This window comes from Vigna umbellata, chromosome 1, assembly GCF_029865625.1.
Source record: "Vigna umbellata cultivar VRB3 chromosome 1, Vumbellata_1.0, whole genome shotgun sequence".
In the NCBI taxonomy this organism is placed as follows: domain Eukaryota; kingdom Viridiplantae; phylum Streptophyta; class Magnoliopsida; order Fabales; family Fabaceae; genus Vigna; species Vigna umbellata.
Genome location: NC_142165.1, coordinates 83,757,777 through 83,774,175, shown reverse-complemented (window position 1 = coordinate 83,774,175; position 16,399 = coordinate 83,757,777). Strand labels below are relative to the sequence as shown.

The 16,399-nt window shown below is 39.4% G+C and overlaps 1 protein-coding gene and 1 pseudogene across 5 annotated transcripts; one reads left to right on the top strand and one right to left on the bottom strand.

Moving 5' to 3' along the window:
• Window positions 1-106: 106 nt before the first annotated feature.
• LOC124829636 (histone-lysine N-methyltransferase family member SUVH9 pseudogene) lies at window positions 107-8,742 on the top strand (annotated as a pseudogene). Of its 3 annotated transcripts, none has more exons than XR_015783662.1 (2): window positions 107-2,908; window positions 8,312-8,742. The product of XR_015783662.1 is annotated as a histone-lysine N-methyltransferase family member SUVH9 pseudogene, transcript variant X1 (transcript). The 3 variants fall into 3 exon arrangements; XR_015783663.1 differs by having other exon boundaries at window positions 8,281-8,742; XR_015783664.1 differs by lacking the exon at window positions 8,312-8,742 and adding an exon at window positions 4,154-4,287.
• A 951-nt stretch (window positions 8,743-9,693) lies between these two features.
• PPR40 (pentatricopeptide (PPR) domain protein 40) lies at window positions 9,694-15,114 on the bottom strand. Of its 2 annotated transcripts, none has more exons than XM_088104464.1 (3): window positions 12,096-15,114; window positions 11,542-11,717; window positions 9,694-9,991 (listed from the first exon to the last, which is right to left on the bottom strand). In XM_088104464.1, exon 1 carries the CDS (start codon window positions 15,043-15,045, stop codon window positions 13,051-13,053), a length of 1,995 nt encoding a protein of 664 aa, XP_087960590.1. In that variant the 5' UTR covers window positions 15,046-15,114; the 3' UTR covers window positions 9,694-9,991; window positions 11,542-11,717; window positions 12,096-13,050. The 2 variants fall into 2 exon arrangements, with proteins under 2 accessions (XP_087960590.1, XP_047159179.1); XM_047303223.2 differs by lacking the exon at window positions 9,694-9,991 and adding an exon at window positions 10,430-11,130.
• Between the last annotated feature and the right edge of the window lie 1,285 nt (window positions 15,115-16,399).

The window sequence follows — 16,399 nt, the reverse complement described above, 5'->3', positions numbered from 1 at the left end:
AGATGTTAAGATAATGGAAAAAATAAACATTCGTAACTCTTTGGTAGTTTCTCTGGTTAAATCTAACGTTGATTATTGGCACGGTCAAAATTATAATTGATAATTAACATGGAATTCTTTCTATTTAATAATGAAAATGGTAATCATAAATAAGCATATCATTAATATTTATTTTTTAAAATTAAATAATCTTGAAAAGCTCGTATTTGTTAAATCTAACTGTAAAAAATTTCACCATCTTTACTTATCAATTTGACTCATTTAAAGTTGGATATATAAAACTACATAACTAAATAGATAAATAGGTCGAACCACAAACTCAAATAATAAATAATTTAATATACTAAATAATTTAAAATTTTGATTTTCTAGAATAGTTTGAAAATTTATAAATTTCAATATCTTATGGGGATGCAAATATACATATGTATAGAAAAATAGAAATATATAAATATAGAAGAAATGATGTTGTGTTGTTTATGCTGTGAAAGGTTGAAAAGTGTAAACAGTTTAGTCGAAGATGTCACTGTTTAAGTCCAACCGAACAAAAAGAGAGGAAGAAGCATTTGGAATAGTTGTATTGAGAAAAGCGCTTTGTTTTCCAAATGTCACTCAGTCTCTGTGACATCTCTAAAACTCAAACTCGTAATAATAGAAATAACACACTTTGCACTCTTTCCAACGTTGTTTTCGCTTTCTCTTTATACCCACACGCCCATAATTACTTCCATTAATTCTGCCAAATGGATTCCACTCTCTCTTTCCACACTCCAACTAACAATGCCATCTCACAACCGGAACAACCGCCTCCTCCACCGCCTCCGCCGCCGCCTCCTAACTCACATTCGCCACCCGCACTCTTAGTTCCCAAACCCGAACCCTTCTGGGCCTCTGACCATGACGATATCGGAGACGAACTCGACCTATTCACTGAGTTCAACCGAGTTACCGAGTTGTTCCACCTTGCCTTCGGAGCCACCAATGTCGTCCTTCCCCCCTACTCCTTCGGACCTCAACCTGCTTCACCCACATGCTCCGACCCCCTTCCTGCTGCGGATGTCCATTCGGCGGTTCAGGAACACCCGAATTCGTCGTCCTCCACCAGCGACGCCTCGAGAGCGATCGTCCCCGTGGAGGACCTCACGGTGAGCGTTGCGCCGCCGCGGAAGCAGAGCCGGCAGAAGGAGCTGGTTCGGGTAATGGGTCTGTCGGTGAGGGAACAGGCGCAGCTGCGGGAGACGGTGAGGCGCACGCGCTTGGTGTACGACTCGGTGCGCGTGTATACCGCTGTGGAGGAGGAGAGGCGGGTGGCTGCCTTGGCGGCTGCGGCAGCGGCGAGGGAGGCGGCAAGGGAGGCGGCAAGGGAGGCGGAGATCAAGGAGGAGCAGGAAGAGGAGAAAGTGGTGGAGGGCCGGACTCGACGTCTCCGCGGGGACCTGCGAGCTGCTGGACTGATGCGGGAGCGTGGACTGTGGCTGAACCGGGAGAAGCGAATCGTTGGGGCGATCCCTGGGATTTTGGTGGGGGATTTGTTCCTTTTCAGGATGGAGTTGTGTGTGCTTGGGTTGCACGGTCAGATACAGGCTGGCATTGATTATCTTCCTGCAAGTATGAGCTCCAGTGGGGAGCCTATAGCCACCAGTGTGATTGTTTCTGGGGGTTACGAGGATGATTCTGATAAGGGTGAGCATATATTCTACACTGGTCATGGAGGGCAGGGGAAGAATTCGTCTAAGCAGGTTGCTGATCAGAAGTTGGAGTCAGGGAACCTTGCATTGGAAAGGAGTATGCATTACGGTGTGGAGGTGAGGGTTATTCGTGGGATGAGGTATGAGGGGAGTGCTTCTGCTTCTGGTAAGGTGTATGTGTATGATGGAGTGTATAAGATTACTCAGTGCTTGTTTGATAAGGGGAGGTCTGGTTTTGGGGTTTACAAGTTTAGGCTTTCCAGGGTTGCGGGGCAGGCTAAGATGGGAAGTACTATTTTGAAGGAAGCTAGGAGTATTAGGAGGAATGAAATGGAATCGAATACTGTTCGTTGTCTTTCTGCTGATATGTCCAACAAGAAGGAGAATGTTCCTGTTCGCCTTTTTAACGACATAGATGATGATCGAGATCCTCTTAACTATGAGTATCTTGCCAGGACAAGTTTTCCACAGTTTGTGTTTCATCAGAGTGGGAATGTTACTGGTTGTGACTGTGTGAATGGTTGTGGTGATGGATGCTTTTGTGCTATGAAAAATGGGGGTGATTTTCCTTACACTCTGCAGGGACATCTTGTGAAAGGGAAGCCTTTGATTTTTGAATGTGGCCCTTTTTGTTCTTGTCCTTCTCAGTGTCGTAATCGTGTTTCGCAGAAGGGAGTGAAATATAGGTTGGAAGTGTTTAGGTCCCTGCAGACATCTTGGGGTGTTAGGTCTCTGGACCTTATTCAAGCCGGTACTTTTATATGCGAGTTTTCTGGGGTTGTTTTGACTAGGGAGCAGGCGCAACTCTTTGCAATGAATGGTGACTCTTCGATATATCCCAATAGGTTTTCAGAAAGATGGGCGGAATGGGGGGATTTGTCTCAAGTAGATCCAAAATATGTGCGTCCATCATATCCATCTATTCCTCCTTTAGATTTTTCTCTGGATGTGTCGACTATGAGGAATGTTGCTTGTTATATGAGCCATAGTTCATCTCCAAATGTTTTGGTTCAGTTTGTTCTGTATGATCACAACAATTTGATGTTCCCACACCTTATGCTATTTGCAATGGAGAATATCCCTCCCATGAGAGAGCTCAGCCTTGATTACGGCGTAGCTGATGAGTGGACAGGGAAGCTCTCTATATGTAACTGAATAGTTCTAAAAGGTTAACGCACTTCTAATATGTTGAAGCCAATTTTTGCGCATGGTTAACTGAGGTAAAGCCCATTTCTATCGTTCTACTTTATTGTTTTCACGAATATCTTCCTTTGATTGCATCTTACTTTTGTGTCTGGTACTTTGTTCTGTCTCCGATGCAAACTGTGTGCCGAATCATGGTGAGTTTATGCTTAGAATCATGGTGAGTTTATGCATAGAGGTATTGTGATATTTCAAATGTCTAGGCGTACTTTGGATGCTGAAAAAATGTTGTAGCGAGGTTGATGATTGACTTCCTGTGTTTTGAATATTTTGTTGCAGTATAGTTTGCAAACATGGAGGAATTGATTCTTGTGTTGCTTAAGTTTATTTGATTTGGGAAAACTAATCTTATTTCTAGATCTTATTTGATTTGGGAAAATTAATCTTATTTCTCAGTGAAGGGGGAATATGAATTGAGCCAGTTTGAATTTTTTGGTGTTATTTCCTTTACTGATATCATACATGCTAGTGGCTATATAAAGTAAAATAGGTGTCAGGAACTGAACAGTGGATAGGGAATATTATATGATTACTATTTAAGACGTCATAAATATTGCTTGAGGGTGATTTAATGTATGTGTGACGTGTTTCTTAATGAGCAACTGATGAATATACAAGACATTCTTAGCTGTGTATTTTGCATCTAGTTCAGCAATTCAACTTGTGATTCATCACAGAAGAGAGATATTGTAGCTTCCATAGAATTGCTATTAGAAAGATGTTGCGTATGTTTTGTTGAAACAGTCCACTATTTGCTTATGGCATAACTTCATCGTTTATCCCTGCTACCTTGTGACTTTAATTGTCAAAAACCCAAGTCCCCCCTCCCAAATAATTTAGTAGCCAATTTAGATTGCTTATCAATTACTCTTCCATTGTCAGCAACAAATTCTTATTTTGTATTTTTTCCAAAATGATCAGATTTAGCAAAATTACAACTTTTTCGTACATAATTAGCTAGTTAATGTTATTAGGCGTGGTTGTTATTAAATCTTTGATACATTATTGTTTAAAAAATTATGATATTGGACTGAACTGTGGCCACCGAATGTGTAGCTTGAACTTTTCTATGAAATACATCAGGTCTAGTTTCTAAAACTTGAATCTGTGGCGGTTAATTTTGGATTGGGTTGGGTTGCTGATATTGGAAGAGTCATGATCACTTAGATAACCCCACATTAGAATCTTATATTTCTAGTGTAGGACTTAAGTTCCATTCCTTGCGATTGTTTCCTAGCATCTAACCATGTTCTGTTCTGCAGCGCTGGTGCCCTCACATGTTGGTTGTACAATGGTCTTTTGACTAATAATCAACGACAGACACTACAATGCCAATGTCACACTACCCACGTTGCTCAATGGCAACTGAGAGATATGGCGGAATGCTTTAATATTGATTCATAAGAACCTCGGGAGAATCACATAACAAAAGTTAGACATTATAGCAAAAGAATCCGAGGCCTTGTTATAAACCCCACACCATGGTTTCAATTGTGAAACACATCACTTGATCTAACCACAATATTGTAATTGTGGCAGTTTCCGAAAATCATTGGAAAATCTACAACACAACGAGTGAAATGGTCACATTAGGCTGTAACAGGCCATGTTTTGAATAGATCTCACACAATTAGTTTCTCGTGGTCTCTCTTTAATTTGTAGATTTGGTTTCGTACAAGAGTGGCATCTAATCATATATGTCAACAGTGTGAAAACAATTGTTATTAAATTATGAGATGACAGCTTGTTAGCTTGCATTTCAGAAATTTCCTATTACAAATAGGTGGGTCTTAGAACTTGGCTTAGGTCTAACTTAACTCCTCCAAACCAACTTATAAGATAAGGATTTTAAAGTTTTGTAAGATCTATTTAAGTTAAATGTCTAATTGAAGTGAGGCTAAACTTCACGTTGCAATTAAAGAAGTTCAAAGATATCCCAACAACAGCAGGCTAGCAGAGACTGCCATTAAGGGGAGTTTCCAACACCCAAGGCTATTTATTTACTTGGAGCATGAGAAATGTAGGTGAACCAACATTATACCTAAGATTCTATTACCATTTTAAAATTTGGGCTTAGAACATAATTTCATCCTGCAAAAAAACTTCAGGTTGAAGAATATCCAAGCCTTGTAAGCTTTATTTAAGCTAAACTGTTAGGTATTCAAGATGAAATCCCTAACGAGCTCTCTAACTCTCACTCACTTACACCAACACAGAACAGAATAGAATGAGAAAGAATGGAATTGCATTCAAACCAACAAATCAAGAATACAATGTACCCAGGAGCTTAACCTCCTTCACCTGGTTTTAAGACCGGTCAACTACATACAAGTCACTAACTACCCTTTCAGGAACAAATACAGGGTCCTTATATAGACCCTGTTCCCGCCCTCTTAACTGTTATTCTGTTAGATAACAGTTAGGTATTATTCCTCACCCTTTTCCTCTCATAAACCCTCCAAGGCCTAACATTACTCCCCCCTTGAAAATCAACCTTGTCCCCAAGGTTGAATTCTGGGAACTGTTCTTGCATCATCACACGATCTTCCCAAGTGGCCCCCCACTGTTTTGCCATTTTATTAGGTGGCAGTCCTGGAAATTCCTGGAATACCCCCACGTACTGTTCCAAAAGTTTCTTCATATCCCCCTTGTGTTCTCTCGACAACTCACTTTCTTCCTCAGTCTCCCCACTTGCCTCTTTGCCCTCCAAACTCCAAACCAACGCACACGACTCTACCTCGCTAAGTTTCAGCAGTTGTTCGGGTTCTATCACCCTCCTCTCCAACCTCGGGTCTCCGGTTATGGTGCGTTTCTGCTCCCCTTGCCAGAACGACATGGTGGATTTTCCCCAGTCTACCGTGATCTCACCCAACTTAGCCAACCACTCCACTCCGAGAATCATGTCTACGCCCCCCAGTTCGAACAAATAAAATCTCTCCGTGATCTCGACGTCCCCCATGCAAACCACCACTCTCGGACAACACCCCCGCGTCTTCTTTCGTTGACCATCCCCCAAACTGACGTGATATGGGGATGTGTCTTCCTGCTCGAGTTTCAGCTCCCTCACCAATTCTTGACTAACGAAGTTGTGGCTCGTGCCACTGTCCACTAGTATCAGCACCTTTCTCTCTCCCACCCTCCCCTGCAGCTTCAAGGTTTTTTGTTGAGTCAGCCCTCCGGCTGAGAGAGCCGACAACTCCATGCATGGCGGTTTTGTCTCCGCCCTTGTCTCTCCTTCATCTCCTTCTTCGTCCTCGGCCAACAACACCACCCTCAAGCTCTTCTCAGGACATTGGTGCCCGGGACTAAAGGGCCCCCCACAGCGAAAACATCTACCCTCCTCCCGGCGCTTCAAGTACTCAGGATACGGCAAATTTCTTGAGCTCCGGTTCCGACTGTCCCCGCCGCCGTAACCTCCGCTCCTCACGGGTTCACTCCCTGGCGCCGTGTCGCTCTTCACCGATCCCACACTCTCTATCGGTGTTGCTCGAACCATGCTACCCCTTGGTTGCTCCGTCCTCGTCACCACCGCTCCTCCTCCGGACGGTCGTCCCCACGCGGGGGTAGTCTTCGCTGCCGTCCATCCCATCAACCCTAGACCGCGAAGAGCTTCCTCTACGTCACGCGCAATCTTCATCGCCGTCATCAAATCGCGGGAATCATGTGGTCTCATCTGACACCGCAGCTCCTCACGTAACCCCGCAATGAAATAACCTAACAATTGGTTATCGGAAAATTCCCTTGTCTGCCCCGCCAATGCTTCGAATTCTTTCACGTACTCCTCCACGGTAGTGGTCTGCCTAATCGCCGCTATTCTTTCGTAAATTCCCCCACTGTGGCGACTCTCGAATCGGATCAGCAATGCTTCCTTCAACCCCTCCCAGGTTCGATCAGTTGCCTTGTCTTTCCAGAACTTGAACCAGTAAGCCGTGCTTCCCTCCATGCTGATATGAGCCAATTCGACTTTCTCCGCTTCCGCTACCTTCTGAATCTCAAAGAACTTCTCCGCTCTGTTAATCCAATACAGAGGATCAGGTCCTTCGAATATGGGTAACTCCACCCGTCGTCTCCAATTAAAGCCGTTGTCTGATCGCTCTCCCTCTTTTCCCCCTCCTTCGTTCCCGCGCCGGTTCCCTCCATTAGGGTTCACTGAATCCTGACTTTCATCCGAGCCTGATTCCCCTTGGCTGTTACGTTTTCCCATCAACCGTAACAATTCTTGAATGTCTTTGCGCATCGCGATCGATTCTTGGCGATTCGCTGCCGTCTCTGCCTTCAAACCGTCGACCGCCAACTCCAGGTACTCCATCTTCCCCTCAACCTTGACCATTCTTCCCTCCATCACTCGCGCTTTCCTCCGATCTGATCCGGTAGGTCGGACCACTTTGTTAGGTATTCAAGATGAAATCCCTAACGAGCTCTCTAACTCTCACTCACTTACACCAACACAGAACAGAATAGAATGAGAAAGAATGGAATTGCATTCAAACCAACAAATCAAGAATACAATGTACCCAGGAGCTTAACCTCCTTCACCTGGTTCTAAGACCGGTCAACTACATACAAGTCACTAACTACCCTTTCAGGAACAAATACAGGGTCCTTATATAGACCATGTTCCCGCCCTCTTAACTGTTATTCTGTTAGATAACAGTTAGGTATTATTCCTCACCCTTTTCCTCTCATAAACCCTCCAAGGCCTAACATAAACCCTTGTCAGTGTGGGCTAAACACATTCCCTTCAATGCTGCAATTATGACAGCTAACTGGTGACAAGCCAAGAGTGATTTCTTTTAAGTTTCCAACAATAGATTAGGGCACCATAGCACTTTATTGGTAACAACTACGGCTATTTACTCATTATATACACAAGACCTTTATATATTTTTTGATAGAGTCGAGTATTATGAGGTGACTAAGTTCCAATTCAAGTAGCAAGAAATGTTCGGTGTATTATTTAAGTTTTTGCTCTTAAATACTAAGTTCCAAAACAGACCCATCTCCTGGTCAAGCCCTTCACATCTGTGGTCAATCCTTTTGCAGGTCATTCCGGCTGCTATCTTGCATATCTGCCTTGCTGTATTCAATTTTCTTTCCCCATCCCCCTTGACCTTTCTTTTACTGTCTTGTGAGTTTCGTGCTTGTCTTCTCACATCTTCCCCATTTCTGATGCTGGTCGAGCGTTTTGGTTAGCTTTTTAATAACTGAAAAATGGCTTTTTTTTGGGCAAGGTCATAGTACGGCTGGAGCTGGTGGCTATTGTGTGACTTATTATTATGAGTTGTTTTGGATGTTATGATTATGAAATTTTAGTTAGGTTTGCTTTACTGTTATTTGTAGGTTTTTTCCCTTGTTTTCTGCCTTTTTGTAATATATAGTATATTTGCAGGCTCTCATTCCTGACAACATTGGTTTTGCAGACTTAACCATGGTTTTCCTAAGGTTTCAACTTCACCAAATTTTGTGGAACTGTGAAAGTGCTTGCTATGTGAACATTTTGTCAAGGTATTGAAGATAATGTAATAGCTGTTGAATTTCATGGTTTTTTCTAACTTCTTTTTTGGCTAGTGCATAGCATATGATGTGTGGTGATGAAGATCAAGTATTGGAGCTCGGGAAGTGCTTAATCTTGAATACTTGTGTAATTATTCTGTAATTTTCTGATTTTGGGCCCTTTGGCAAGGCATTTGCTCGCCACCTTCTTCTAAGCAAGTAGCTCGGATTTATTGAATTTTCTGCTGTCATTGTATATAATGTAAGTCAAAAGCTTGTACAGGGATATGTTAGTGATGGATAGAACGCAGCATTTTAATGGTCTGTAAGAAAATGAGTAGATATGTGATTAACTAGAGCTCATGCTATCGTGATCTATCAAAGTCTGAAATACTCACCTAACATCAGTTTTTGTTCATTATAATTAAGTGATGATAGAAATTGATAGATTATGCAATTTTAGTTGTTAATAAATAAACCTGAGCTTAAGGGTCTGCATCAAGTTGGAACAATATTGAATGTGATGTCTTGATTTTGTCTCATTTGAAAGGTGTCGTTGTTTAGTGTTTTATCAGATGAAGGTGTCAGATTATTGTTAATGTCACTGTAAAATGATCATAATCATCTGTTAATGTCGCTGTAAAATGATCATAATCATAAGATCAAATGATATGTTTATATAGGAATTATTTGAAGGTTGAGAGACAAATCTATGTCATGCTTTGAAGAAACATGTTTCCTATACCAATATTTAGTTGTTATATCCTTTATTCTTTCCATATTATTAACTCATAACTGTTGAAACTATTACCTATATACAAATTAATTTATCTCATATTTTGATTGCAAAGCATGTCATAATTTAGAGGAAAAAGATAACTTTATAAATTGAATTAGTAAGAGCAAACCAAACGTAATATAAAATTACAACCAAGCACTGATTGCTTACTGAAGCAGCCGTTTTTATTATTTTTAATTAAAATTACTTTTATAATATAAAATAAATTGTAATATATTAAAGCTAAACGTTATACAGTATTTGTGCTGCTGACAGTTGAGTTAAAATATTTATACAATGGTTTTAATCGTTAAGCAGTGTTTTGAACGTTGTGATTTTGAACGTGGTGATACATGTAAAGCTAAACTTTTTATTTAATTTTTAATTTATTTCTAAAATTGAATAATTTTAATAGAATTTGTATTAATTTTTTATCGGTTAATTAATAAAAAAATTATATCTCAATTCAACCTCTTTTAACAAATTTTGTCACTGAAAAGCGAGGGGCTCCTGCACCTAATTATCATATTTGAAATCTATTTATTTTCTAACTTTCATAGGTTACAAATCAACAAATACAAGCAATTTAACATATTTGAAATCTATCGGTATGAACAGTTGTCACGAAGATACAGGAAGACAGTAAATCTTTTTACTTTACACTTATGTACGAACACTGTCAAAACTTTGACACTTTGTTGTCCAATCAATCACTTGCGAATTTTCAATTCTAAAATTTGAATTTTGCACAATTTTGATGCATAACTTTTTAGGTAACAAGAGGTGCCACCGCCACCGCTGGAAGATGCGCTGCCTCGGGGTACAAGAGCTAACACAGGGGAAGAAGAGGGTAAAACAGTCATTTTATCAAGTTTATGGGGGAATGCAGAAAGAAAAAAAAGGGAGGTACAGGAAGAAGCTGCCCAACGTTATCCACCATTTCTCACAAATCTACCATAGTCATGTATCACTCTATACTCACTCATGCATCAACAAATCGACAAAAATAAATTTGTTCTACTCATATACCAATTAATGTCATCAGACTAGAAAAATGCATTAGTAAAGAAGTGTGCGTACCATCCCTATAGAGCACATTTCTTTATATATGTTATACTGTTCCTGTGGTTCAATTTTTATGACATTATCCTAATGTTCGTGTCGTTTGATATGGTTCCAAATAAATTAGGCGACTAGTTATTCGAGTCATATGTAACATGATACTTAATGTAATCAGCAGTTTCGCAAACATACACAAGTTTCAACGTATACATAAAATAATTCATTGGCCTTCAAAATTTATTAGCTGCCAGTGGTAGAAAATTGAGAAGAAATATTCGCTCCTGACACTTGAGAGACAAGTTTTTTCCAATTACAAGGTTTCAGATTACAAGAAAATTAGATCGATCTAACCTCCAAGGTTTGTCCCTATTCTTACTGTAACTCTAATTTTGTGTAGTGGGATTTTCCAATAAGGCTAGAATGGAACAAAAAATCCTGATAAATAACTTGGATGGATAGAAGCATGCTAATAAGCACACAACCATATACTGCTACACTACGGCTTGTTTAGCTTTTCTTTGGTTCAGCACGAAATCATCTGTTCTGGCATTTATGCATAACAGTTTATCATTCACTACAGATTGAAAAATTACTTAATACCAAGTAGGCGCTACCAGTACACTTCTCCTTTTCAACCTGTGCCAGAGACCATTTACTGAGACAAAATATTCAACCTCAAACGTCACCAACACTCCAAACGACATAAAGCAGCCAGAACAAAAGCAAAACACGCCATCATCAGTCATAAGCATAGAAGAGAACTATCTTCTAAAAGCAGTATTCCAAGGCTTGGTTGGTTCTCTAGGGCAGCCCTATACTCCTTTGATGCTGGAAATGGTCTTACTTATGTTTTTTTATCATACTTAACAGGAACAAGTTTGAGGCCGCTAATATCTTGAGACAATTCTGTCAAGCAATGAAAGTAAGCAACCAAGATTTGAGAGTACAACTTAGCAAATTTGAGAGTTGAGAATATAATCAGCTATCATTTTTCTGTATATCATCAATTGATGAAATTTAAATAAGATTCGAACAAAAGAAATTGTACAGAGAGTTTGTTTTTCACTGACTTAAGATAGATGTTCTACTCGCTATGTTTTACTATATTGCAACAAATACCATTACATTGTGAAATATAAAAGAAAAAAGGGTATAAAAATAAAACATAGTTACTGGACAAGTACTATCCGCTAGGCTAGTACAAATATAACATTTATGCATGAACATCATAAAAGATGGACGACGACAGCATTAGTGGATGGTAAAAAGATATATGAAACAAACGTGTCCATTGTTGTTTGTTAGACATAAAATTACCTGAATGGAAGCATACAATTGAATTTCATTATGACTGAAATATTGCACCAGGATGATCAGTCTCGTTAGGACCACCACAACTCAAATATTGATCATTAAGACTTTATGGTCGATAAAGCCACAATTGAGAAAGGAGTTGAATTATTCAGGCAATTCAGAAACTGGCCATACTCAACCTGCAATGAATAAAAGAAAAGTTACATTGATAAACCTCGGTCTGAAAATTTTAGTAATACCAGTGTCACATATAGTTCATTGAATTTCATGTTCAAAATAATATTAACAGTGAAAGTACATATGTTAACAAGTTGCAAAAAACAATAAATGTAATTTAACATAGAACTTGGCTGCATGGTTTCACTGAAATGCTCTTTGGGAAATCAGAAGTCCTCTTATACCCAGCATCTTCATATCAGATGATTTATAATGTCCCAAAACTCGATAAAATGCTAACACAAAGTCTAGAAGTAGCTAACACAGATCCTTCCTTCACAACAAATAAGGTTATAACTTCTAATAATAAATGCACCTTGGTCAAGGAATAAAACTAATACCAGTTTTATAGATGTGATCTTTGAAGATGAAGATTCATTACACGAATATGCTACAGAAGTAATTCACTGTTACCATGTTAAATTGAAAGGAAAATGCAACAAGCTGCATACGGACCCAGTGACCAGTGCTATTAGGAGGAAAGCTATATGGAGCCAGTTTAAATTATTTGGGGTGGGTGGGCTGGAAGTGAAGAAGGACGACAAGAGAGAGATGTTATACTTCATCGATAAAGGGATACGTGTATGATACACACCCCTAATAATAGTCTAGAACAAATATTAGTTTAGAACTAATATAAACCCTGTCCAATAAAACTATTAACATCATAAGCGACAGCCACAACCACGAAATTTGGTATCCCAGGTTTTCCAGTCAAGAGTGCCATCAAATTCGAGCTCTTCAATGTGCAGGATGGGTCACAAGTGAAAGATGGAGCTCTTGGCTGTGGTGATTTGACATAACCTCCACTGTTTAATGTTGGTGTTTGTTAGGTGATCAATGTTAATCCATTAATGGAGAAAACAGAGGAAAAAGGTGTTGTTTGTTGCCTCCAGAACAACAGCACAATTAATAAGATAAGCATAGCAAGACTAGAAGTATGGTATAACACGATAACCAAGCCACGTCCATCAAAGCTTCTAGATCAAGATCTTTGTAAGAAGGGCGGAAGAGCAGCCTCTAGATCAAGCTCTTTCTAAAAACGATGATGGAGAGTCACCGACTAAAGAAGAAAAAATGAATTCCTTATTGTACTCTTTTCTGTTGGTGTTGAAATGGCAAAAAAGTACATCCATACATAAACACACATAATTCTTCTGTCCCACTATATAACAAGATATCCATATGAACAGGGCTTTATAATCTGAGGTACCTCTATACCCAGAATCGATATCATCATATTCAAAAGCTCAATAATGTAGTAGCATCCGAGAAATTAGTAGGAAATTAGTCTCACTAATTAGGAATAGAATTTAAAGATATTCCCTTAAGTCTGCATCTTTCCATGATGCTTCGTGCCTCTTCAGTACAGTTCTGCTGAACCAATATTTTAATAATCAAGTTACATGTATACAAATCAGGAGAGCAACTGTTTGCCTCCATTGAGTAAAATATCTTCTTGGCTTCCTCTAATCTCCCAGATTTAGAGAGTACCTCTATAAAAGCACCATAAGTGTAATTGTCCGGATTCAAGCCAGATCTTGACATTGAATAAAAAAGCCTTTTAGCTTTATCAACTTTATTCATCCTACAGTGGATTTGGATCAAAGCATTATAGGAGTAGGTGTCAGGGTTTACTCCTTCCTTTTGCATTCTTCCTAATAGTTTCACTGACTTTGCAACATCCCCAATGGCACAAAAAGACCGAATTAAGATATTGTAAATGACGGCATTTGGAGTGATGCCCCACTCAATCATCTCTGTAAAGCATCCAAAAGCTTCCTCAGTCTTCTTTATTCGACAGAGTCCATCAATTATAGAGCTAAAAGTGAAGATATCAGGTTTAAGCCCAGTTTCTAAAAGCATCTCCAGCAGCTCCTGTGCCTTAAATATTTCTCCTTCCTTGCAATGCCCATTAATAAGCGTATTGAAAGTAACAAGGTTGGGAACAAAACCTCTAACCTGCATATCTCTGAAAACCTCTGACGCATTATCCGTCAATTTGGCTTTGCACAAACTATTGATTATCATGTTATATGAGACAACACTAGAAATTAGCCCATCACTGGTCATTTGACCAAAAACTCGATCCCCGTCCTCCCTCCATCCTCTTTTATACGACGCCTCCATAAGTACAAGGTATGTACCAGTGCTTGCCTTCACACCTCGGTTTCTCAAAATTTCAAATATGTCACACGACTCTCTCAGCTCGGCTCCCTTAACCAAACAAGCAATTATGACATTAAAAATAGAGCTATCAGGGGCATAACCTCTTCCCAAAACCTCCCTCAGAAACACAGCCATCTCTTTCGCCATAGAATTATTCCCAAGGCAATACAACACAGTATCACAAGCTAACTTAAAATGAGCACGCTCCTCCTGCTCCAGCTTCCTATCTAAAAACTTAGATAACAACATATCAAGTGCCTTACCTGGATCCAAGCAGCGAAAAACCCCGTGGACTAACGCTCTCACAGTGGCTTCATTAGGAGCAACTCCCCTCTCCTTCATCATCTCAAAAACCCCAAATGCTTCACCAACCCTGTTGGCGTTACAAAACCCATCAATAAGCATTGTATAAGTGAAGACATTAGGAAAAAGTCCCTTATCGTTCATCTGTCTGATTAACCGAAGCGCCTCATCCACCACGCCAATCTTGCAAACCCCGTGAACGAGGGTGTTATAGGTAATTCTATCGGGGCGGCAGTTATCAGCAGGCATTTGTTGGAATTTGAGATAAGCAAGGTCAATTGAATTGGATTTCACCAAAGCGTCAATAAGAGCGTTGTACAACCTAGTGGAAGGGGTGAGACTCAAGAATGAGATTTGACCGAAAACGTGAGCACAGTAATTTGCCAAACCGAGCCTTCCCCAGCTTCCAATCAACACGCAGAGCAGGTCCTCGGTGAGCCGAAACCCGGAATTGCGAACGTCACGGAGCAACTCGAGCGACAGCACCGCGGGGCCGTTAAGGTGCAGAGTGTTCAGAAGAGCGCGTTGCACTGAGGGATGCGTGGCGAGTGCGGGGTTGACATGCGAAAGCCAGGCGTGAAACTTGATGGCGTGGGAGGCATTGCGTTGGTTGTGGAAGACGGTTACGGCGGAGCGAGGGTTGAGGAGGAGGGGGTTTGAGAAGAGGTGGTGGTTTAGTAACAGAGCCCAGTTGGGTGTGGAGAGGATTTGTGAAATGTATGGATGGTTTAAGGGAGTTGAAGAAGGTGGAGTTTTTGAGGGAATAACAATGGAGGGCTTTTCTTTCATGTATTTCATGGCTTGATGTTGGAGAGGCATGCTTCTTTCCAACAAACACTCTTCTCCCTCCCCTCCTTACAACATTAATGCCTAAACTTCTTCCTTAAAACATACATTTTTCAAATCATACAAATGCTGACTCTACTATAACACAAAAATGATCAAATCTTACAAAAATACATAAAAAAAAAAACTTAAGATTTAATTTTTTTATATATATACATATAACTTTTAGATTTAGATCTTTTGAAAAACAAATAATGTTTTTGTCCGTCTCTGCCTCCAAGTGATCCCTGAGTGCCAACCCATTTTCGGTGTGAGACCCATTGACCTACTGCTTCGTGCACTCCCACAATTACTAATTGCATACTTACAATAAGAGAAAAAGTCTTAAACACCTTTCACCACCACCACCACCACAGCTGCCACCTACCGCCGCCCTCACTGCTTACATCATCACCACTGTTTTTATTTCAAAAGGTATTATATGCATTTTGGAAAATTTCATTCAAAAATTTTAAAAATTTCATTTCGAAAATCATATATATCGATATTTTTTTCAGAAAATTATTTTCTGAAAATATCATTTCAGAAATTCTAGAAAAAAAACTTATTCTGAAAAGTTTTTGAAATATTTATTTGGGAAATCACTTTTACAACGGATATAATGATAATTTGAAAATTTGAGGGAGTGGGGGAAACAATTGATGGGGGTGAAGGAAATAAAAGCCGATCCATTGCTTGTTCTTAAAGAGAGAGAAGAAAAGAATAGCCCACTTTGAGGCAATATATAACAGACCAATATTTCTGCTCTTCAAATCTATAACATTGATTTTGATGGTGACTTAATTATAGGGATGAGATTTACAATGGAAGAGAAATATAGGTTTATTATTAGCACTGAAAAAAAATATATAAAACAATATGGAGACTCGAATTAGGTCGAATTTAAAGAAATAACTATTAGTTTTATTTATTTATTTTTTTAATGGTTGAGTATAAGGGTGTAAAAAACCCTTCACATGATTACCAATCTTTTAAGAAAAATCACTTGATTTTCATACAAGGGGGGTGGTTAATGACGATAGCAGTAAATGTATGGAAATGATTCTCATAGATGATAAGGTAAATTACATTTTTTTATTTTCATATCTTTATGTACATGTACTTATTTTTACAACTTATTTGCAGGGTGACAAAATACCAGTAATGGTAAATGGGGAAGATTTTGATTTGTGGAAACCCAAGATGGTCGAAGGTGATACTTATGATATGCACAATTTTAAATTTTTAAAGAATAAAAGCCAATATTGAGTATGTCAGCATTTCTGTAAGTTACTATTTGTTGGTGCCACAATTATAAAATCTCAATCAATACCAAATATTTCCTTGA